General features: G+C 44.3%; 1 protein-coding gene across 14 annotated transcripts in view; it reads right to left on the bottom strand.

Moving 5' to 3' along the window:
* Positions 1 to 23428, bottom strand: part of phf6 (PHD finger protein 6) — a 119360-nt gene that overhangs the window by 80623 nt on the left and 15309 nt on the right. For 4 of the 14 annotated variants that reach the window (XM_068047047.1, XM_068047037.1, XM_068047034.1 and 1 more), the window contains 3 exons: positions 5657 to 5753; positions 3679 to 3860; positions 1627 to 1790 (listed from right to left, as the gene is read on the bottom strand). In XM_068047047.1, the coding sequence (XP_067903148.1) occupies positions 1627 to 1767 (141 nt within the window). In that variant the 5' untranslated portion in view covers positions 1768 to 1790; positions 3679 to 3860; positions 5657 to 5753. Of the gene's footprint in view, positions 1 to 1626; positions 1791 to 3164; positions 3472 to 3673; positions 3861 to 5656; positions 5754 to 16246; positions 16603 to 23428 lie in introns of those variants that run through there. The other 10 variants (XM_068047045.1, XM_068047035.1, XM_068047040.1 and 7 more) reach the window with 9 other exon arrangements.

Raw genomic sequence — 23428 nt, 5'->3', positions numbered from 1 at the left:
ACTCAGTCTGAAAGCATGACCCCGAGCTTCCGGTTGCTTGACATTTCACCACCACCCTGCTCTCGTGCCCACATTTCTGTCCTTGACCTGCTGCAGAAAGGAAGTGATTGCATTGGAGGGGGTGCAGAGGCGATTCAGCAGGATGTTGCCTGGGATGGAACATTTAAGCTATGAAGAGGTTGGATAGGCTTGGGTGGTTTTCGCTGGAGCAGAGAAGACTGAGGGGTGACCTAATCGAGGTGTACAAGATTATGAGGGGCATGGACAGGGTGGATAGGGAGTAGCTGTTCCCCTTAGTTGAAGGGTCAGTTACGAGGGAACACAAGTTTAAGGTGAGGGCAGGAGATTTAAGGGGGATTTGAGGAACTTTTTTTACCCAGAGGGTGGCGACGGTCTGGAATGCCCTGCCTTGGAGGGTGTTAGAGGCGGGTTGCCTCACATCCTTTAAAAAGTACCTGGATGTGCACCTGGCACGTCATAACATTCAAGGCTATGGGCCAAGTGCTGGCAAATGGGATTAGGTAGACGTCAGGTGTCTTTAATGCATCGTGCAGACTCGATGGGCTGAAGGGCCTCTTCTGCACTGTATTATTCTGTGATTCTGTGTTCCAGTAATCATCAACACAAGCTCGAGAAGCAGCACCTAATATTTCGATTAGGCACTCGACAGCCTAGCGGACTCAATGCGTTTAACAATTTCAGAGCATGACTGAAATTTTTTTCAAATTTTTTTTTTAATCATGTGCCTGTTTTTCATGATGTGGTTTTGGACAGAGCTGGTCAATATTCTGACATTAACACTCTCTCTGGACTAATACTTTGTCTGGATAGGCTGGGATTGTTCTCCTTGGAACAGAGAAGGTTGAGGGGAGATCTAATTGAAATGCACAAAATATTGAGGGGCCTGGATACAGTGGAGGTGAAGGACCTATTCACCTTAGCAGGAAAGTCAGTGACTACGGGGCATAGATTTAAATTGATTGGTCGAAAAATTAGAGAGGAGATTAGGAAAAACTTTTTCACCCAGAGGGTGGTGGGGGTCTGGAACTCACTGCCTGAAAGGGTAGTTGAGGCAGAGACCTTTAACCTCATTCAAGAGTCTGGATATGCACCTAAAGTGCCACAATCTGCAGGGCTACGGACCAAATACTGGAAGGTGGGATTAGAATAGGTGGATCGTTTTTTGGCCGGCACAGACGTGACGGGCCGTGGCCTTTCTGTGTCTTGAACTGTCTATGATTTCACCGCAAGCATTTACACTCTTTGCTTTTATCCCATGACATCTTTGTTATTTAATCTCTCATGCCCTCTGCCCCATCACATACCTTCCTTTATGTTCTCTTCCCCACCAACCCCCCCACCACTTGCTTAAAACCTAATACTTTTCTTACCTTTGCCAGTTCTGATGAAAGGTCACAGACCTGAAATGTTAAACTTTCCTTCTCTCTCCACAGATGCTGCCTGACCTGAGTATTTCCAGCATTTTCTGTTTTTATTCCATACTTAGAATTTACTAACTTCTGTTGAGGAGAGCAGAAGTTGGGGAATCTGAAGGCAGGAGAAGCATCAATGTCTGCCTAATTGTTAGTTTAGGACTCCAAATGATTGCTGCTTCTCTTCACTTACCATACATCTGTGATGTGCTGCCATCTTCTGGCTTTGGGCTACTAACAACTGACCACAATGCTCCTCTTTATTTAGTTTACAGAAAGCACATTTTGGTTGTCTTGAACCCCTCCTCTTCCCCTTGGAATCAGCCGCCATCATTCAAATTGTCCTCGGACTGGAATCTTCAAGGAGTATATAGAAAGGCATACAGTGAATGACAGGAATGGATTGGCAAGATTAGTCAGCACATTTATAGTTTTAAGACCTTTTTTTGAGCATTTATAACATTGTGCTGGCAACTGCTTAGTTTTAAAAAGTCCAATGTAGTAAAATTGGAGGAATTCTTTGAACTCAAAAATGAGCATCAAGAGGTAATGTACAGTAAGTTTCTTAAATGAATCTTACAAAGTCCACAGTGCAAAATTTTAATATATTTGAATGTATTTAACAAAATATCGAGCAATTAAAGTTCTATCTGGATATCAGAGAATCACAGAATTGTTACAGCGCAGAAGGTGGCCATTCGGCCCATCACGTCTGCACCGGCTCTCCAAATGAGCAATTCATCTAGTGCCATTCCCGGCCTTCTCCCCGTAATCCTGTACATTCTTCCTTTTCATATAACTGTCTAATTCCCTTTTTAATGCCTCAATTACACATTCAGGCAGTGCATTCCAGACCTTAACCACTCACTGCGTGAAAAAGCTTTTCCTCATGTCGCTTTTGCTTTACCAATTACTTTAAATCCGTGCCCCCTCGTTCTCGATCCTTTCACAAGTGGGAACAGTTTCTCCCTACCTACTCTGTCCAGACCCATGATTTGAATACCAGAATCACAGAATAATACAGTGCAGAAGAGGCCCTTCGGCCCATCGAGTCTGCACCGATGCATTAAAGACACCTGTCTACATAATCCCATTTGCCAGCACTTGGCCCATAGCCCATACCTCTATCAAATCTCCCCTCAGCCTTCTCTTCTCCAAGAAAAACAGTCCCAGCTTCTCCAATCTATCTTCATAACTGAAGTTCCTAAACCCTGGAATCATCCTTGTAAATCTTTTAAGCACCCTCTTGAACCCCCTCACATCCTTCCTAAAGTGCAGCGCCCAGAACTGGACGCAATACACCAGCTGAAGCCGAACTAGTGTTTTATATAGGTTCAACATAGCCTCCTTAAATGATCAGTTATCTTTTTATAAATGCCGAGGTAATTTACATTTTTCCTGAGATATCTAGTCTATTATATGAGCAGGATCATCTAATTTTGTAACACGAAACCACGATTAATATTTAGCTAAGCGTAACATTTGAATGGATCTCTGCTTATTGTGCAGTTACAGATAAGTAAAACTCTCATGTACACCTGCGATTAATTTAAAAATAAACCAGGATTGAAGTTACAAAATTCAGTTTCAAAAGATTAAACATCCTAAAGACAATATCAATCTGATGAAGCTAAGTCAATGGCATAAAAAGGTTTTCAAACTAGCATCAATCTAGATATACCACTAAGCAAGCTACAGACAAAAGTAACTAGGGAAATGGTAAAGTCATACCAGAGTAGAGCACATGTTCTTCTGAGAGCGTTTAAGAATGGAATCAGTCAGTGCAACAATCTGAGAGCTCCTTGAAAGTCAGGTTTTAAAACTGCTGTCAGACATGTTGGAAGCAGAGTGCAACACCTCTGAAAACCTCAGGCAATGAATGTAGTGACTGAAATCAGTAATCATATCTGCATTCAGTACAGCAGCTCTGCTTACATTGCTTCAAGTCCTCCACATGCTGAAATGGTGCACTGAGATACAAATTGATTTTCTTTCTCTCCAACATTACTTGAGGAGGCACTGCTTCTTGCGAATGTATCTAATTTATATTAAATTAATTCCACAAGTTAATAGGTGAGGCAGAAGTTGCGACACGAAAATTTAACATTTTATTCACAAGCTTACAAAACCAGGCGTATCCATTCTTGGCTGGGACATGTAAACAGCCTCTACTATTATGGGGACAGATTGAGACACTAGATATTTTACTTTAAAAAAAATCATAATTATTCAGCATTTACTGAACTGTTAGTTGGAATACTTTTTCACTGCACTCTGCCGTTTCATTTTCCCCATTCCAATCATTTTACCACAGCGTCACCTCCATGTAATTCTCAAAATTTGGAATCCTTTTGCACTTCCTGCAATTTCCATCCCCATCTTCGGTGGGCCGAAGGGCCTGTTTCTATGCTGTACGACTCTATGACTCTATAACAGGATATATAAAGGTCAGTAATGTGACAGAGAAAACTATAGTATTGTCTTTTTAAGTAGTACCTGTCTCTGAATTCATGTTCTCCAAGGTTAGACTCCACAAATGCAGGTTTAGCTGCCAATAGGGATAAACTTAATTTTCCCAAAGGAAGCTTAAAAGGTTTAACTTCATTGCATTTTTGAAAGAGTAATAATACTTAGTATAATAATTCTTAGAGGCTGATCTTCATCTATATCTTAGCTTTACATTCAAACTAAATGGCTCATCCAGATCATTTTATAAAAGTGGCTAGGGGTGGATAGTCACTGCAAACACACGTTCTTTTATGCAACTCTTCCACTTGCACACATTTGCCCAAGCAGCGAGACCAGTAATACGCAGTTCATTTGGCTTTAAATTAAAAAATTAAAAGAGGGGTTAAGCTACCAAGTTAGTGTACTGGATTTCACTAATTTTTTAAATATGCTTTTAACAGAAAAAGAGCTAAGGTGCTCCATAGAAGTGTAATCAGACAAAATGAGACAGAGGAGATACCTGAAGGAGTTAACGAAAGCTTGGTCAAAGACGTGTGTTTTAAGAACATAAGAAACAGCAGCAGGAATAGGCCATATGGCCTGTCAAGCTGCTCAGTCATTCCATAAGATCATGACTGATCATCTGCCTTAACTCCACTTTCCCACCCACTCCCCAGATCGTTTGATTTTCTGAGAGATTGGTCTATCCAGGCTTGAATAAATTCAACGATGGAGCATCCACAACCCTCTGGGGTAGGGAATTCCAAAAATTCACAACCCAAGTAAATAAATATCTCATCTCAGTCCTAAATGATTGACCCCTTATCCTGAGGCTGTGTCCCTATGTTCTAGATTCTCTGGCCAGAGGAAACAGCCTCTCAGTGTCTACCCTGTCAAGCCCCTTCAGAATCTTGTATGTTTCAATGAGATCACCTCTCATGCTTCCAAACTTGACAGTATAGACCCAATTTACTCAGCCTCTCATCATTGGACAACCCTCTCAAGCCAGGAAGCAATCTAGTGAACCTTCGTTGTACTGCCTCCAAGGCAAGTATATCCTTCCTTAGAGACCAAAAGTGCACGCAGTACTCCAGGTGTGGTCTCAGCAAAGCCGTATACAATTGTAGCAAGATTTCCTTATTCCTGTACTCCAACCTCTTGCAACAAAGGTGAGCATGCCATTTACTTCCTAATTGCTATCTGCATGTCAGCTTTGTGTTCCTTGCATGAGCACACCCAAGGCTCTCTGATCAACATTTAAAGGTTTCACACCTTTTAACAAAAAATTCTGGTTTTCTATTCTTACTACCAAAGTGAATAACTTCACACTTCCCTACATTATACTTCACCTGCTGCCTTGTTGCCCACTCACTTACTCTGTCTATACCTCTTTGCAGCCTGTGTCCTCCTCACAGCTTACATTCCCATCTAGCTTTGTATCGTCAGCAAACTTAAAAGAGACTGAGTAATGTATCTAAGTCATTAATATAGATTGTAAATAGCCACGACCCCAGCACTGATCCTTGTGGCACTCCATTATTCACTGTCTACCAACTTGAAGATGCCCCATGTATCCTGACTCTGATTCATGTCTGTTAACTAATCCTCCATCCATGTAAATATGTTACCCTCCCAAAAATTCCATGAGCCCTTATAAGTAAAAGAAAAGAGTGCAGTGGAGAGGTAGAAAGGCTTAGAGAGGAATTCCGAACAAAACTATCATGTATCATGTGTATGATGTGGAGGGTCTGCGATGACCACATCTGACTGCTTACCCTCGCGATCCAGGTTTCATAGCTTGAGGAGCAGTCAAGGACCTTCCATCATATGCAGGAGACTGAAGGGCTCATGGAACACACAGTAACCTGTGGACTGAGTTTGTGAGGAAGGGAAGTGAATGACCATCTTTGGGGCAGCAAGAGGAGACAAGACACAGTGCAGGGATTCTCGGCAGCATTGAACTTACAGATAATACAAACACCTGTGTTGGTAACTTATAGGACGACACCCATAAGCAAAATCAATGGAGGACAGAGTGAATGGTTACCTGGAGGGGCACGTGATTACAGAAACATATGAACAGGAGATTCCATTGTAAGCAGAATACAGCAGGTTCTTTTACAACAGCTGTCAAGAGCCACAAATAGCATGCCACATTCCAGATGCCAGGGTAAAGGATACTGCATAACAAGTGAAGATGTTGAAGAGGAATAGGGAACTATTGATCTGGAATGTGCTGCCTAAAAGGCAGTGGAAGCAGGTTCAACAGTAATTTTCAAGAAGAAATTGGATAAATACTTGAAAAGGAAAACATTTGCTGGGTTATGGGGAAAGAACAGCGAGAGTGGGACTAACTGGCTAATTCTTCCAAAAAGCTGGCACTGGCACAATGGGCTGAAAGATCTCCTCCTGTGCTGTAAGATCCCATGAATGAAAGACAGTTATGAGACTGGAGAAACCTTTTCATAAAATAAAGGTGAATAGTGCAGGAGGTGGTCAAAATTATATGGGTTTAGATAAGGTATTCGGGGTAAACTATTTCTGAGATAATATACACCTGTTAGTACTGACAGGCAGAGAGATCTGGGTATACAGGTCCACAGATCACAAAGTGGCAACGCAGGTGGATAAGGTAGTCAAGAAGGCATACGGCATGCTTGCCTTCACCAGTCGGAGCATAGAGTATAAAAATTGGCAAATCATGCTGCAGCTGTACAGAACCTTAGGCCACACTTAGAATATTGCGTGTAATTCTGGTCACCACACTACCAAAAAGATGTGGAGGCTACAGAAGAGGTTTACCAGGGTGTTGCCTGGTCTGGAGGGTATTAGCTAGGAGGAGAGGTTGGATAAACTTGGATTGTTTACACTGGAACGACGGAGGCGGAGGGGCGACATGATAGAGGTTTACAAAGTTATGAGTGGCATGGACAGAGTGGATAGTCAGAAGCTTTTTCCCAGGGTGGAAGAGTCAGTTACTGGGGGACATAGGTTTAAGGTGCGAGGGGCAAAGTTTAGAGGGGATGTGCGAGGCAAGTCTTTTTACACAGAGGGTGGTGAGTGCCTGGAACTTGCTGCCGGGGAGGTGGTGGAAGCAGATACGATAGCGACGTTTAAGAGGCATCTTGACAAATACATGAATAGGATGGGAATAGAGGGATACGGACCCCGGAAGTGCAGAAGGTTTTATTTTAGACAGGCATCAAAATCGGCGCAGGCTTGGAGGGCCGAATGGCCTGTTCCTGTGCTTTGTTCTGTTGTATATTTGCTTTTGCAGAGAATAAATTTAAATTCATGACCAAAACAAAGGAGATTTTTTGTTTAACATGAAGTGTCATTAGGACATGAAATGGCTGACCAGAGTGTTAGAAGAGCTTTTAACGATATGGGGAAAAAGACTAAGTGGATCATCATTTCCCACAGTGTAATATTCTGCCCAGGTCCACCTCCTGGTCTGCAGTATTCTGCAAGGAAGAGCTTCCATTTCACTAGAATCATAGAATGTTTACAGTACAAGAGGAGGCCATTTGGCCTGTCATGTCCATGCTGGCTCTCTGCAAGAGCAACTCAGCTAGTCCCACTCCCTTGCCTTTTTCCCTTAGCCCTGTAAATGTTTTTCCCTTCCGATGATTATCTAATTCCCTTTTGAAAGCCGTGATTCCAATTGCCTCCACTACACTCTCAGGCAGTGCATTCCAGATCACAACCACTTGCTGTGTAAAAAAGTTTTTCATATCACCTTTGGTTCTTTTGCCAATCATTTTAAAATCGGTGTCCTCTGGCTCTCAACCCTTCCACCAATGGGAACACTTTCTCCCCATCTATTCTGTCCAGACCCCTTGTTTTTGAACACTTCTATTAAATCTCCTCTCAACCTTTTATTTGAGAACAGCCCCAGCTTCTCCAATACATCCTCACAACTGAAGTCCCTCATCCCTGAAACCATTCTCAAATATTTTCTACTTCCCCTCCAATGCCTTCAAATCCTTACCTAAGCGTGGTGTGCAATTCTGGGCACCATATTCCAATTGAGGTCAAACCAGCGTTCTATAAAGGTTCACCATAACTTCCTTGCTTTTGTATTCTATGTCCCCATTTATAAAGTCTAGGATCCCATACTAACCTCCTTCTCAAACTGCCCACATTTACCCTCAGGTCTCTCTGCTCCTGCATCCCGTTTAAAATTATACCCTCTATTTTATATTGCCTTTCCTTGTTCTTCCTACCAAAATGCATTATTTCACACTTCTCAGCATTAAATTTCAACTACATGTCCGCCCAGTCTATCAGCCTATCTATTTCTGCTTGAAGTCTATCACTATCCTCCTCACAGTTCACAATACTTCCAAGTTTTGTATCATCTGCAAATTATGGAATTGTGCTCTGCATACCCAAGTCTGGGTTATTAATATAGATCAAGAAAAGCAGGGGGTCCTACTACTGACCCTTGGGGCACCTTCCTCCAGTCCAAAAAAACAAGTGTTCACCACAACTCAGTTTCCCATTACTCAGCCAACTTTGCATCCATGCAGCTACTGTCCCCTTTACTCCATGGGCTTCAATTTTGCTGACAAGCCTGTTATGTCACACTTTATCAAACATCTTTCAGAAGTCCACAGAGACTGCATCAACCCTCTGTTACTTCATCAAAAAACCTCAATCAAGTTAGTTAAACACAATTTGCCCTTAACAAATCCATACTGGCTTTCCTTAATTAATTCACATTTGTCCGAGTGACTCAATTTTGTCCTGGATTATAGTTTCTAAAAGCTTTCCCACTAGCAAAGTTAAACTGACTGACCTGTAGTTGCTGAGTTTATTTTTACACCCTTTTTGAACAGGGGTGTAACATTTGCAATTCTCCACTCCTCTGGCGCCACCCCATATCTAAGGAGGATTGGGGGATTATGGCCAGTGCCTCTGCAATTTCCATCTTTACTTCCCTCAGTATCCTTGAATGCATCTGATCCAGTCCTGGTGACTTATCAGCTTTAAGTACAGCCAGCCTTTCCAATACCTCCTGTTTTATCAATTTTAAGCCTATCCAGAATCTTCCTTGCCTCCTCTTTCATTGAATTTGGCAGCATCTTCCTCGCGAAGTACTCATTTTATATCTCAACCATTCCCTCTGCCTCCATGCATAGATCCTCTTTTTGGTTCCTAACCGACCCTCCTACTCTTTTTACTATTTATATGCCTTTAGAAGACTTTTAGATTCCTTTTTATGTTGGCTGCCAGTCTCTTCTCATACTTTCTCTTTGCTTCTCATTCCTTTTTTCACTTCCCCTCTGAACCTTCTATATTCAGCCTGATTCTCACTTGCATTATCAACCTGACATCTATCATATGCAACCTTTTTCTGCTTCACCTTACTCTCTCCTTTTTGTCATCCAGTGAGCTCCAGCTTTGTCTGTCCTAACCTTTCCTGAGTTGTAGTGAATTTGCATTATGAAATATTTTATTACCCAAACAATTTTGTGGCCAATGACCGTGTAGTAAAATTTTACTTTTCAGTGTACAACAAAAGTTTGTAAATGCAACTGAGGCAACTGTGAGCTGCAATTCCCTGGGAATATGATGCTGTAGCAATGGTAGCGACTTGGCTCAAAAAAGGACAGGACTGGTTACTAAATATTCCGGAATACAAGGTGTTGGGGAAAGATAGGGAAGGAAAGAAAGGAGAAAGGATGACAATATTGATGGAGAATATTAGTGCTACAGAGATTCCCTAGATGGGTCAAAGACAGAATCTATTTGGTTAGAGCTAAGAAACAACAGAGGTACCACAACACTACTGAGTGTATTCTATAGGCCACCAACTAGATATAGAGGAACAAATTTGCAGGAAATTAGAGGGATGGAAAAACTATAGTTATAATGGGGGACTTAATTATTCCAATATAGACTCAGATCGTAATAATGTAAAAGGGCAAAGAAGGGGGAGAAGTATCTGAAGTGTGTTCAGGGGAATGAGATCAGTATATTTCCAGTCCAATGAGGAAAGAAGCATCATTGGATTTGGTTCTGGGGAATGATGTGGGACAACTGGATCAATGGACAGTAGGGGAACATTTAGGGGACAGTGCTCATAGCATCGTAAGGTTTAGGTTAGCTATGAAAAAGAACAAGGATCAATCCAGAGTAAAAATAATTAATTGAGGGAGAACAAATTTCAATGGGGTGAGAACAGATATGCCTACCTAATCTGGAATCAAACATTGGCAGGCAAAACCGTAATGGAACGAGCTGCCTTTAAACAGGAGATACTTTGGGTACAGTCAAGGTACATTCCCAAGAGATAGAAAGGCAAGACAAAGAAAGCTGGAACTCCTGAAATAATGTTAAGGTTTTCTAAAAAAAAATTCAAAGGAGGGCTGTCGCTACGCATTACAGGTGGGGAGGCCTGCAGTGATAACCATCTATATGCTGCACACTTCCATTCCCTTGGCAGCCCATGTGCTTTGACACAAGCTCACTGATGCCTATATTACTCTAAAACTAATCCAAATACTGAGGGGAAGCAGGTGGAACTCAGATAAGAAAGTTAATATTTCCAGTGAGATCATCTTGTTTCAGTTGTTTGACACTGATGTTTTACTCTCTATTGTATTAGAGATGCCATGCTGTGATTTCCACCATCTGACGTGAACTGGATTGCTCATTTAAGATGTTGATTTAAAAAAAAATGAAATTGCATATAGTATTTTAAACAGAGTTTCCAAATTCCCACCTGGAGAACTTACTATGCCCCTGCCCTTTGGAATGCCACTCTACAGACCTCATCTTCTAAGTTTCCTAAAAACCCGAGTGCCTTCTCCCACACCCTCAATTGATCGGATTCTCCCTCTCTCCTACTCTGACAATTTTTGTGCTTTGCTCTGTAAAGAATATAAGAAATAGGAGCAGAATTAGACAATATGGCCCATCGAGCCTGCTCCATCATTCAATATGATCATGGCTGATCTTCTGCCTCAACTCCACTTGAAAGTGGTCAGAAGTGTCTTTCTGTATGTGAGCAGAACAGTTGCAGTGGGCACAACCTAATTTGTTGGTTGGGGCACCAGGTACTGGCGAAGAGCACTGATAGAACATTCCAGGTCTGGAATAATGCCATCTTAATTAAGCGCCAGCATGTCATTAGAGGTAAGGTAGCATAGTGGTTATGTACACACAGGATATACATCCAAGCCACTGAAATAGTAAACAGGACACACACCCAAACCACCATAGCACCTCACCCAACGGTAACAATGAAGCAAGCACCTGTTCAATACCGGCCTGCAGCACTGACCTACACAGAGTGGTGGCACAGAGCTGTCATAAACAGAGTGCACTGAAAACAGTGTAAAGTTGGGTTATTGAAGAGTATGGAATTTTGGTGTGGGGAAAGGAGGTGCTGCTTTTTGTCTCCAATACTTGTAGGGGCTCAGGTATGCTTGAGGCAGTTAAACATTTATCCATTGTTTTAGTACTTAATGCAAGTCAGTGTGTAAAAAAACTAAAGAGTAGATATAATTAATCTAGACTAAGATATGGCAGAGCAGGTTGTGTGGTTGGACTGCAGTATATGGGAGTTTGTGGAGAGACTGTCCCAAGCAAACACATGTGTAGAAGATGTTTCCCTCTCGAATCTCTCTGGGTCAGCGTCATTGAGCTGGAATGAGTTGGAGACAATCTTGGCGTATAAGAGAGGGGAAGCAGTATCTGGGCAGTTTGCTTCAGACTTCTCACCTTGAGAGAGTTTAGTTTAGAGATACAGCACTGAAACAGGCCCTTCGGCCCGAGTCTGTGCCGACCATCAACCACCCATTTATACTAATCCTACACTAATCCCATATCCCTACCATATCCCCACCTGTCCTTATATTTCCCTACCACCTATCCTTATATTTCCCTACCACCTACCTATACTAGGGGCAATTTATAATGGCCAATTTACCTATCAACCTGCAAGTCTTTGGCATGTGGGAGGAAACCGGAGCACCCGGAGGAAACCCACGCAGACACAGGGAGAACTTGCAAACTCCACACAGGCAGGACCCAGAATTGAACCCGGGTCGCTGGAGCTGTGAGGCTGCGGTGCTAACCACTGCGCCACTGTGCAGGATCAGAACAGGTTTGGTGTGGCCCATGTGAGACAGAACAAGGAGTGGCAGAAACTGATCCTATCCAACATTGTACCAACAGGTACAATGACCTGCTAGCTGTGAGAATAAGGATAATAACTGTCAGAAGGGGAGCCAGAATGCGGACCATGGCATCTTGGAGTAGCAGGTTGTTCAAAGGAGGGGAGGAGGAAGGCAGTTGTAATTAGGGGAACAGGTAGCATTCTCTGGAAGCAAAATCGAGAGTCCTACATGGTATGTTGCCTATCCGGTGCCAGGATGAGGAACATTTCGAACTAGCTTCGATATGTCCTAAGTTACCCTCACCCCTTCCCCTCCCTCCCAGAACCACAACAGGGTTCCCCTTGTCCTCACTTTCCACCCCACCAGCCTCCACATCCAATGGATCAACCTCTGCTATTTCCGCCATGTCCAGCATGATGCCACTCCCAAATGCATCTTGCCCTCCCATCCCTTCAGCATTCCAAAGGAATCGCTCCCTCGATGACACTCTGGTCCACTCCTCCATTACTCCCGACCCTTCCCACAGCACCTTCCCATGCAATCGCAAGTGGTGTAATACCTGCCGTTTTACCTCCTCTTTCCTTAGTATCCCAGGCCCCAAACACTCCTTTCAGGTGAAGCAGCGATTTACTTGCACTACTTTCAATGCAGTATACTGTATTCACTACTCTCAATGCGGTCTCCTCTACATTGGGGAGACCAAATGCAGATTGAGTGACCGCTTTGCGGAACACCTTCGCTCAGTCTGAAAACATGACCGAGCTTCCTGTCACTTGCTATTTCAACACACCCCCCTGCTCCCAACTCTGTCGTGGGCTTGCTGCAGTGTTCTAGTGAACATCAGTGTAAGCTCGAGGACCAGCATCTCATTTACCGATTAGGCACGCTACAGCCTACCGGACTGAACACTGAGTTCAAAAATTTCAGAGCATGACTGCCCCCCCCCCTTTTTATATTTTTATTTTATTTTAGTTTGGTTCATCATTCATTTTTTTACCATGTGCCTGCCCACCTTTTTTTTCTGGTTTGCGCTTTTGGGCTGTTCATTATTCTGTCATTTAACACCCTCTCTGCACTATTGCTTTGTCTTTCACACCATTAACACACCCTTTGCCCCATGACCTTCTTGTCAGTTATTCTGTGACCCTCTGTCCTATCAACACCTTCCCTTTTGTTATCATTGCCCCACCCCCACTTTATTCGCTTAAAACCTATTACATTTCTAACCTTTGCCAGTTCTGATGAAAGGTCACTGACCTGAAACATTAACTCTGCTTCTCTCTCCACAGATGCTGCTGAGTATTTCCAGCATTTCTTGTTTTTATTTCAGATTTCCAGCATCTGCAGTATTTTGCTTTTATTTTAGCTTCAAAGGATATTGGAGGGGGAGGGGGAGGACCCAGTTGTTGTGGTCCTTGTTGGAAAGTACCAGGAACTAGGAGCTGAATTAAAGAATATGGCCTACCAACATTGAAAATGGCTTAAGTTCTGTTGTTGCCCAAAACCAAGTTGCATATTTTTTTTTTTATAGTGGAAGAACATTAAAATTTTAGCATTTATACATGTTCTACATATTTCAGTACTAGCTCTTCTAGGCTCTTTTCAAAGAATCTCAGAATTGTTACAGTGCAAAAGGAGGCCATTCGGCCCATCATGTCTGCACCAACTCTCCGAATGAGCAATGTGTCTAGTGCCACTGCCCCACCTTCTCCCTCTAACCCTGCATTTTCTTTCTTTTCAGATAACTATCCAATTCCCTTTTGAATGCCTCAACTGAACCTGTCTCCACCACACTCTCAGGCAGCGCATTCTAGACCTTAACCTCATGCTGCATAAAAATGTTTTTCCTCATGTCGTCATTGCTTCTTTTGCTAATTACCTTAAATCTGTGCCCTGTCATTCTTGATCCATTCACGAGTGTGAAGTTTTCTCCTATCTACCCAGCCCAGACCCCTCATGATTTTAAATACCACTATCAAATCTCTCAGCCTTCTTTTCTCCAAGGAAAACAGTCTCAACTTCCCCAATCTATCTTCGTAAATGAAATTCCTCAGCCCTGGACCATCCACATCTTTCCTAAAGTGTGGCACCCAAAACTGGACACAATACTCCAGGTGAGGCTGAAGTGTTTCATACAAGTGTTATGATCATATGGTTTCCCCCCCCCCCAGGAATATGTGGTGTGCCTTTAAGGCTTGGAAAGAATCAGTACTGCTTCAAGAACCAGCAAGCCTCAGGAGCGGAGCAATTGCATTTTTGGTTGCCGTTGGATATAGCCATTTGGAGACTGCGATTCAAAGGGTACATTCTCGTTACCTTGGATAGAGCCACTTAGACTGAGCATCAAGCAATACGTTTGTTACAATTCAATTTTGAACTGGCTTTTTAGTTGAAGACAGTCTGTTCCAACAGAACACAGACAGACGGCTGATGATAGCACCTGAAAGAAGAGCTCTCAGCCATTTAAACTGAAGGAAGAGAATTTATTCTGTTTAATTTTATCTCAAAATTCTACAAAGTCAAGGCAAAACAGTGATCTCTGATACTTTAAACTGAAGGAAGGAAAGCTGTTGGAATTAGACTACGAATTGTTCTACTGTGGAAGAACCTTTTTTCCCCATTGGACGGCTGTGAAGACTTCAAGCAACACTGGATTGTAAATTTGCAAGGACTCTAATTTTTCTATTTTAAATATTGTTTATATCTTCACAGTGTTTAAGAATTTAGTTTTTAAAAATTAAACAGTTAATTTGTTGATTAAAAGACATCTGGTTTGGTTAGCCTCATTCGGGGGTTAATAGATAGTACAATTTGGCAGGGTCTTTCTTTAATTTGGAAGGCTTAAAATGATATGTTAGGTGATCTGTGGAGGGACAGGATTGAATTAACAGTGCGTTTCTCCCACTACCATCAGAATCGTTTATTTTGACTGGGGGCTTTGACTGGAGCGGTCGGTCGTAACACAGGTTTAACATAACCTCCTTGCTCTTGTATTCTATGCTCCTATTAATAAAGCCTAGGATACTGTATGCTTTATTAATGGCTTTCTCAACATGTCTTGCTACCTTCAATGACTTATGCACATACACACCTGGATCCCTTTGCTCCTGCACCCCTTTAGAGTTGTACCCTTTATTGTACTCCATATATCAAATGTCTTTTGGAAATCGACCAAAGGTGGTAGCTGCTTTCCTTATGCGTGCATAGAGCTCAGCATCAAAGGGACAGATTGTCTGTCACCGTGGACTCAGTGGGGTGTTACTTAGTGTGATCGGGGCAGAGATGCGACACCATATCCCATGACCACAGTTTTCTTGAGGCTTATAGTCAAGGAGAACAAAGGTACAGGCATGGGAGAGATAGTCCATGAGCCTTTGTAACTGCGTTTCCCTGTGAGCAACTGACGCAGCATCAGCAGAGGAATTCTCTGATCAGGACGCAAAAAATTTTTGTCTTTTGCTTTCAGCCTTGATAGATTGTACAGCTTGCTGTCTGACAGTGTGCATATAGACTCCTTCCAAGTCTACAGGGAAGACGAAGGTCAGGAGCATGGAGACGATGATGCCAAATAGAGTGGGGGCTAGAACATGACCCTGCTTCACTCCATTCTTCACTCCGAAACTGTCGAAAGTGGAGCTATCAAACTGTACAGTGCAGTGTGTGTTGACATGGAAGGAGATCAGACTGAGGAGCTTCGGTGGACAGCCAATTTTTCCCCAAATCTTGTACATCCCTGCTCTGCTGACAGTGTCAAATGCCTTAGTGAGATCTACAAAAGTAACGTAAAGGGGTAACTCTGTTCCCTACACTTCTCGTAGTTTGTGTTTGGAGATCATGTCCACGGTAGATCTGCCAGCACAGAAACTGTGCATACTTTGGTATACTCTGTCTACAAGTAAATAGAGTCTTTTGACCCTAGCAAAGGCCTTCCCTGTGATGCTAAGGAGTGAGATGCCCCTGTAACTGTTGCAGTCTCCTCTGTCGCCTTTGTTTTTGTATAGTGAGATGATTTTGGAGTCACGCATCTCCTGTGGAACCGAGCTTACTTTCCAACAGAGGAGATGGTCAGAAAGGTGGGGCAATAGATGGAACTTTTTGTGCTTAGTCATAGAGTCGTACAGCATAGACACAGGCCATTCGGCCCACCGCGTCCGTGCCGACCATAATGCCTATCTATACTAATCCCACCTGCCTGCACTAATTCCATATCCCTCTATGCCTTGCTCATTCAAGTACCTGTCCAGATGCCTCTTAAATGTCGCTACTGTTCCTGCCTCCACCACCTCCTCAGGCAGCTCATTCCAGATACCTGCTCCTAATTCTTTTGTTCTTGTGTTCCCCATTTCACCAGACTGCCTCTATCCTCCTGAGGTCTTCTACTAGTCCCTTGCTTGAAAGGTTCTGCTGGAATTCAGCCCTTGCCCGGTGCCCTTCTGTTCGCTAGGCCGTCTATCGCCTTCTCGAGCTCCAGCGATGAGGGTTCTTCATCTAACTCATCCATGACAGGAAGTTGCAGGAGAGCGTCAAGTACAGACTGGGAGATGTCAGACTCATGAGTACAGCTCACAGTAGTGTTCAGCCCAGCGGGACATCTGCTTATATAAAAGCAAAATACTGCGGATGCTGGAAATCTGAAACAAAAACAAGAAATGCTGGAATCACTCAGCAGGTCTGGCAGCATCTGTGGAAAGAGAAGCAGAGTTAACGTTTCGGGTCAGTGACCCTTCTTCGGAACTCGGGACATCTGCTTACTTCTGTCGACGAGTACTGCATCTGCCGACTTCAGGGAGCAACTCTGGTGATGGCACGACCAAGCACCCTCTTGATCCTTTCATACCTGGCTCGTAGATTTCCTTTGTCACATGCAGTTTGAATTTCGACACAACTGATCCAGTGTTCGTTTACGCAGTATCGCCCAGCCCTTTGCATGGCTGTTGTGGCTACTTTCATGTCGTGCAGCATCTTAGCTGTTGGGTTGGTTGTGCAACATGTAGGCTTTGGTTTTTGCATCAATGGCAGATCATCTCAGCTGAGTAGCTCTCAAACCAGTGACTGTTGCAAGTTCCGCCTTTACCGAATGATGCTTCTGCTGTTTCATAGATAATTGAGCTTAATGACTTGTAATCTTCATCGATGCTTCCTGTTAAGGCTTTGGTGGGTAGTAAGTGTTCTAGTGACAGTGTTGGTATTTGTCATCATTGCTTATGCAAGGGATGCTGTTGCATGGCAGGCCATCGTGTTTGCAGCTGTGGAACTTTCAGCGGTGCAAAATCAATCTGCTGCTGACGAGAGTGGTTGGTGTTGCAATCTGCACTGCGGAAGGTGCGGATGTGAAGACACTGGGCAGATCATGCCTCCTTGTGATGACCACATCTAGTTGAGGCCAATGTCCAGATAAAGAACAAAGAACAGTACAGCACAGAAACAGGCCATTTGGCCCTCCAAGCCTGTGCCGATCTTGATGCCTGCCGAAACTAAAACCTTCTGCACTTCCGGGGCCTCTTAAACGTCGCTATCGTACCTGCTTCCAGCACCTCCCCCGGCAACAAGTTCCAGGCACTCACCACCCTCTGTGCAAAGAACTTGCCTCGCACATCCCCTCTAAACTTTGCCCCTCTCACCTTAAACCTATGTTCCCCAGTAACTGAGTCTTCCACCCTGGGAAAAAGCTTATGACTATCCACTTTTGCCGCTCATAACTTTGTAAACCTCTATCATGTCGCCCCTCCACCTCCGTCGTTCCAGTGAAAACAATCCGAGTTTATCCAACCTCTCCTCAAAGCTAATGCCCTCCAGACCAGGCAACATCCTAGTAAACCTCTTCTGTACCCTCTCCAAAGCCTCCACGTCTTTCTGGTAGCGTGGCGACCAGAATTGCACGCAATATTCTAAGTGTGGCCGAACTAAAGTTCCGCACAGCTGCAGCATGACTTGCCAATTTTTATACTCTATGCCCCGACCGATGAAGGCAAGAATGCCGTATGCCTTCTTGACTACCTTATCCACCTGCGTTGCCACTTTCAGTGACCTGTGGACCTGTACGCCCAGATCTCTCTGCCTGTTAATATTCCTAAGGGTTCTGCCATTCACTGTATACTTCCCACCTGCATTAGACCTTCCAAAATGCATTACCTCACATTTGTCCGGATTAAACTCCATCTGTCATTTCTCCGCCCAAGTCTCCAACCGATCTATATCCCGCTGTATCCTCTGACAATCCTCATTATTATCCGCAACTCCACAAACCCTTGTGTCGTCCGCAAACTTACTAATCAGACCAGCTACATTTTTCTCCACATCATTTATATATACTACAAACAGCAAAGGTCCCAGCACTGATCCCTGCGGAACACCACTAGTCACATCCCTCCATTCAGAAAAGCACCCTTCCACTGCTACCCTCTGTCTTCTATGATTGAGCCAGTTCTGTATCCATCTTGCCAGCTCACCTCTGATCCCGTGTGACTTCACCTTTTGTACCAGTCTGCCATGAGGGACCTTGTCAAAGGCTTTACTGAAGTCCATATAGATAACATCCACTGCCCTTCCTTCATCAATCATCTTTGTCACTTCCTCAAAAAACTCAATCAAATTAGTGAGACACGACCTCCCTTTCACAAAACCATGCTGCCTCTCGCTAATAAGTTCGTTTGTTTCCAAATGGGAGCAAATCCTGTCCCGAAGAATCCTCTCTAATAATTTCCCAACCACTGACGTAAGGCTCACCGTCCTATAATTTCCTGGATTATCCTTGCCACCCTTCTTAAACAAAGGATCAACATTGGCTATTCCCCAGTCCTCTGGGACCTCACCTGTAGCCAATGAGGATGCAAAGATTTCTGTCAAGGCCCCAGCAATTTCTTCCCTTGCCTCCCTCAGTATTCTGGGGTAGATCCCATCAGGCCCTGGGGACTTATCTACCTCAATGCTTTGCAAGACACCCAACACCTCCTCCTTTTTGATAATGAGATGACCGAGACTATCTACACTCCCTTCCCTAGGCTCATCATCCACCAAGTCCTTCTCATTGGTGAATACTGATGCAAAGTACTCATTTAGTACCTCACCCATTTCCTCTGGCTCCACACATAGATTCCCTTCTCTGTCCTTGAGTGGGCCAACCCTTTCCCTAGTTACCCTCTTGCTCTTTATATACGTATAAAAAGCCTTGGGATTTTCCTTAATCCTGTTTGCCAATGACTTTTCATGACCCCTTTTAGCCCTCCTGACTCCTTGCTTAAGTTCCTTCCTACTGTCTTTATATTCCTCAAGTGCTTCGTCAGTTCCTTGCCTTCCAGCCCTTACAAATGCTTCCTTTTTCTTTTTGACTAGGCTCACAATGTCCCATGTTATCCAAGCTTCCCAAAACTTGCCAAACTTATCCTTCTTCCTCACAGGAACATGCTGGTCCTGGATTCTAATCAACTGACGTTTGAACGACTCCCACATGTCAGATGTTGATTTACCCTCAAACAGCCGCCCCGAATCTAAATTCTTCAATTCCTGCCTAATATTGTTATAATTAGCCTTCCCCCAATTTAGCACCTTCACCCGAGGACTACCCTTATCCTTATCCACAAGTACCTGAAAACTTATGGAATTATGGTCACTGTCCCCGAAACGCTCCCCTACTGAAACTTCGACCACCTGGCCGGGCTCATTCCCCAATACCAGGTCCAGTGCAGCCCCATCCCTAGTTGGACTATCTACATGTTGTTTCAAGAAGCCCTCCGGGATTCTCCTTACAAATTCTGCCCCATCAAAGCCCCTAGCACTAAGTGAGTCCCAGTCAATATAGGAGAAGTTAAAATCAGCCACCACTACAACCTTGTTACCTTTACATCTTTCCAAAATCTGTCTAAATATATGCTCCTCTACCTCCTGCTGGCTGTTGGGAGGCCTGTAGAAAACCCCCAACATCGTGACTGCACCCTTCCTATTCCTGAGCTCCACCCATATTGCCTCGCTGTATGACCCCTCCGAGGTGTTCTCCCGCAGTACAGCTGTGATATTCTCCTCAACAGGTAATGCAACTCCCCCACCCCTTTTACATCCCCCTCTATCCCGCCTGAAGCTTCTAAATCCTGGAACATTTAACTGCCAATCTTGTCCTTCCCTCAACCAAGTCTCTGTAATAGCAACAACATCATAGTTCCAAGTACTAATCCAAGCTCTAAGTTCATCTGCCTTACCTGTTATACTTCTCGCTTTGAAACAAATGCACTTCAGACCACCAGTCCCGCTGTGCTCCACAACATCTGCCTGCCTGCTCTTCCTCTTAGTCTTACTGGCCTTATTTACTAGTTCCTCCTCATTTATTTCACTTGCTGTCCTACTGCTCAGGTTCCCATCCCCCTGCCACACTAGTTTAAACTCTCCCGAGTGACGCTAGCAAACCTCGCAGCCAGGATATTTGTGCCCCTCCAGTTTAGATGCAACCCTTCCTTCTTGTACAGGTCCCCTCTGTCGCTGAAGAGATCCCAATGGTCCAGATATCAGAAACCCTCCCTTCTACACCAGCTGTTCTGCCACGTGTTCAGCTGCACTATCTTCCTATTTCTAGCCTCACTGGCACATGGCACAGGGAGTAATCCCGAGATTCCAACCCTGGAGGTCCTGTCTTTTAACTTTCCACCTAACTCCCTACACTCCCCCTGCAGGACCTCGTCACTCTTCCTGCCTATGTCGTTGGTACCAATGTGTACCACAACCTCTGGCTGTTCACCCTCCCCTTCAGAATGCTCCCTGTCCGTTCAGAGACATCCTTGACCCTGGCACCAGGGAGGCAACATACCATCCTGGAGTCTCTTTCACGTCCACAGAAGCGCCTATCTGTGCCCCTGACTATAGAGTCCCCTATAACTATTGCTCTTCTGCGCTTTGTCCCTCCCTGCTGAACAACAGTGCCAGCCGTGGTGCCACTGCTCTGGCTGCTGTTTTCTTCCCCTGATGGTGGGGGGGGGGATGGCTAACAGTATCCAAAACGGTATACTTGTTAGAGAGGGGGACAGCCACACGTCACCCATCTATCTGCCTGCACCTTGGGTGTAACCACTTCTCTAAAACTCCCGTCTATGACACTTTCTGCCACCTGCATGCTCCTAAGTGCATCCAGTTGCCGCTCCAACCGATCCATGCGGTCTGTGAGGAGCTGCAACTGGATACATTTCCTGCAAATGTAGTCGTCCGGAACACTGGAAGCATCACGGACCTCCCACATCTCTCAGGTGAAGCACTTCACCCCTCTAACTGACATTCCTAGCACTAATTAATAAATTAATTTAAAATGAATACTTATTAAATCCTTACTAAATTATAATTAACTATATGGTCCCTAGTGCTAGATTCCTACTATAAATATTAAATGCTAAGTAAATACAGTAATCTCCTCCCTCTGGTTTAGTTACTCTACTTATTAATTCGTTAATTAGGGTTTTAATCAATTTTTAATCAATGTTTTATTTTCAAATTCAGTAAAAATTCCCTACCAGCCAATCAGGTCACAGCTTTCCTGTGACATCACTTTCAGTTTTTTTTACCAGAGGTAAGTTTTTTATACTTACTGGTCTGGAACTCCGCCCTCTGAGTCTTCTCCCAGTCAGCTGTGTTCTTTGGAAGCTCTTGGCTCCCCTCACTCTGAGGACAGGTAGGAAATGAAAGGAGCTCCTCACTCCCTCCTCACCGAACTTCCTCAATTATCAAACTTCCACTATAGCACTCTAATGCAATCCAAGTCAGCACTGTAAGATGGCTCACTTTTATACTGACTGACTCTAGCCCCTGAAAACTGGTTTAAGCCAATTAACAAGGTGCAGCTGCAAGCAGAGCCTGAGAGAACCTTGTTTAAAGCTGGTCTAAAACTCACCTTCTCCAACCCTAACAGCAACTGTTAAATTAATCTGCTAAATACAACAGATTAGATTTAAGATAAAATGAACCCTTAATTATCCTCAGTTACCAAACTTCCACTATAGCACTCTAATGCAACCCAAGTCAGCACTCCAGTGCACAGATCTTGGGTGATGCCATGATACCTTGTGGTGATGTCCGCCCTGGAGGAAGATGTTGGTCATGCAGTATCCAGTGCCTTCAGCCATTTCTTGATATCACATGGAGTGAATCAAACTGACTGAAGACTGGCATCTGTGATGCTGAGGATCTCAGGAGGGGATCATCAATTCAGCACTTCTGGCTGAAGATGGTCACAAATACTTCAGCCTTTTCTTTTGCTGGGCTGCCCATCATTGAGGATGGGGATATTTGTGGAGCCTCGTCCTCCTGTTAGTTGTTTAATTGTCCACCACCATTCATAACTGGCTGTAGCAGAACTGCACAGCTTAGATGTGATCCATTGGTTGTGGGGTCACTTAGCTGTCTATTGCATGCTGCTTCTGCTGTTTGGTATACAAGTCGTCCTATGCTGTTGCTTCACCAGGTTGACACTTCATTTTGAGGCATGTGGTGTTGCTCCTGGCAAGCTCTCCTGCTCTTGATGGTAATAGTAGAGTGGGGGATATGCCAGGCCATGAGTTTACAGATTGTGGTTGAATACAATTCTGCTGCTGCTGATGGCCCACAGTGCCTCATGGATGCCCAGTTTTGAGCTGCCAGATCTGTTCTGAATCGATCCCATTTAGCATGGTACTAGTGCCGCAAAACACAATGGAGGGTATCCTGTGTGAAGGTGGGATTTTGTTTTCACAAGAATTGTACAGTGGTCACTCCTACCAATACTATCATGAACAAATGCATCTGCGACGGTCTGGAATGCCCTGCCTGGGAGGGTGGTAGAGGCGGGTTGCCTCACATCCTTTAAAAAGTACCTGGATGAGCACTTGGCGCAGTGGTTAGCACTGCAGCCTCACAGCTCCAGGGACCCGGGTTCAATTCTGGGTACTGCCTGTGTGGAGTTTGCAAGTTCTCCCTGTGACCGCGTGGGTTTTCGCCGGGTGCTCCGGTTTCCTCCCACCGCCAAAGACTTGCAGGTGATAGGTAAATTGGCCATTGTAAATTGCCCCTAGTGTAGGTAGGTGGTAGGGAATATGGGATTACTGTTTCTTTCTTTCTTTTGGGCCTCCTTATCTCGAGAGACAATGGATACGCGCCTGGAGGTGGTCAGTGGTTTGTGAAGCAGCGCCTGGAGTGGCTATAAAGGCCAATTCTGGAGTGACAGGCTCTTCCACAGGTGCTGCAGAGAAATTTGTTTGTTGGGGCTGTTGCACAGTTGGCTCTCCCCTTGCGCCTCTGTCTTTTTTCCTGCCAACTACTAAGTCTCTTCGACTCGCCACAATTTAGCCCTGTCTTTATGGCTGCCCGCCAGCTCTGGCGAATGCTGGCAACTGACTCCCACGACTTGTGATCAATGTCACACGATTTCATGTCGCGTTTGCAGACGTCTTTATAACGGAGACATGGACG

This window comes from Heterodontus francisci, chromosome 15 (genome assembly GCF_036365525.1).
Source record: "Heterodontus francisci isolate sHetFra1 chromosome 15, sHetFra1.hap1, whole genome shotgun sequence".
Taxonomy (NCBI): domain Eukaryota; kingdom Metazoa; phylum Chordata; class Chondrichthyes; order Heterodontiformes; family Heterodontidae; genus Heterodontus; species Heterodontus francisci.
This window is presented reverse-complemented; position numbering and strand designations above follow the sequence as displayed.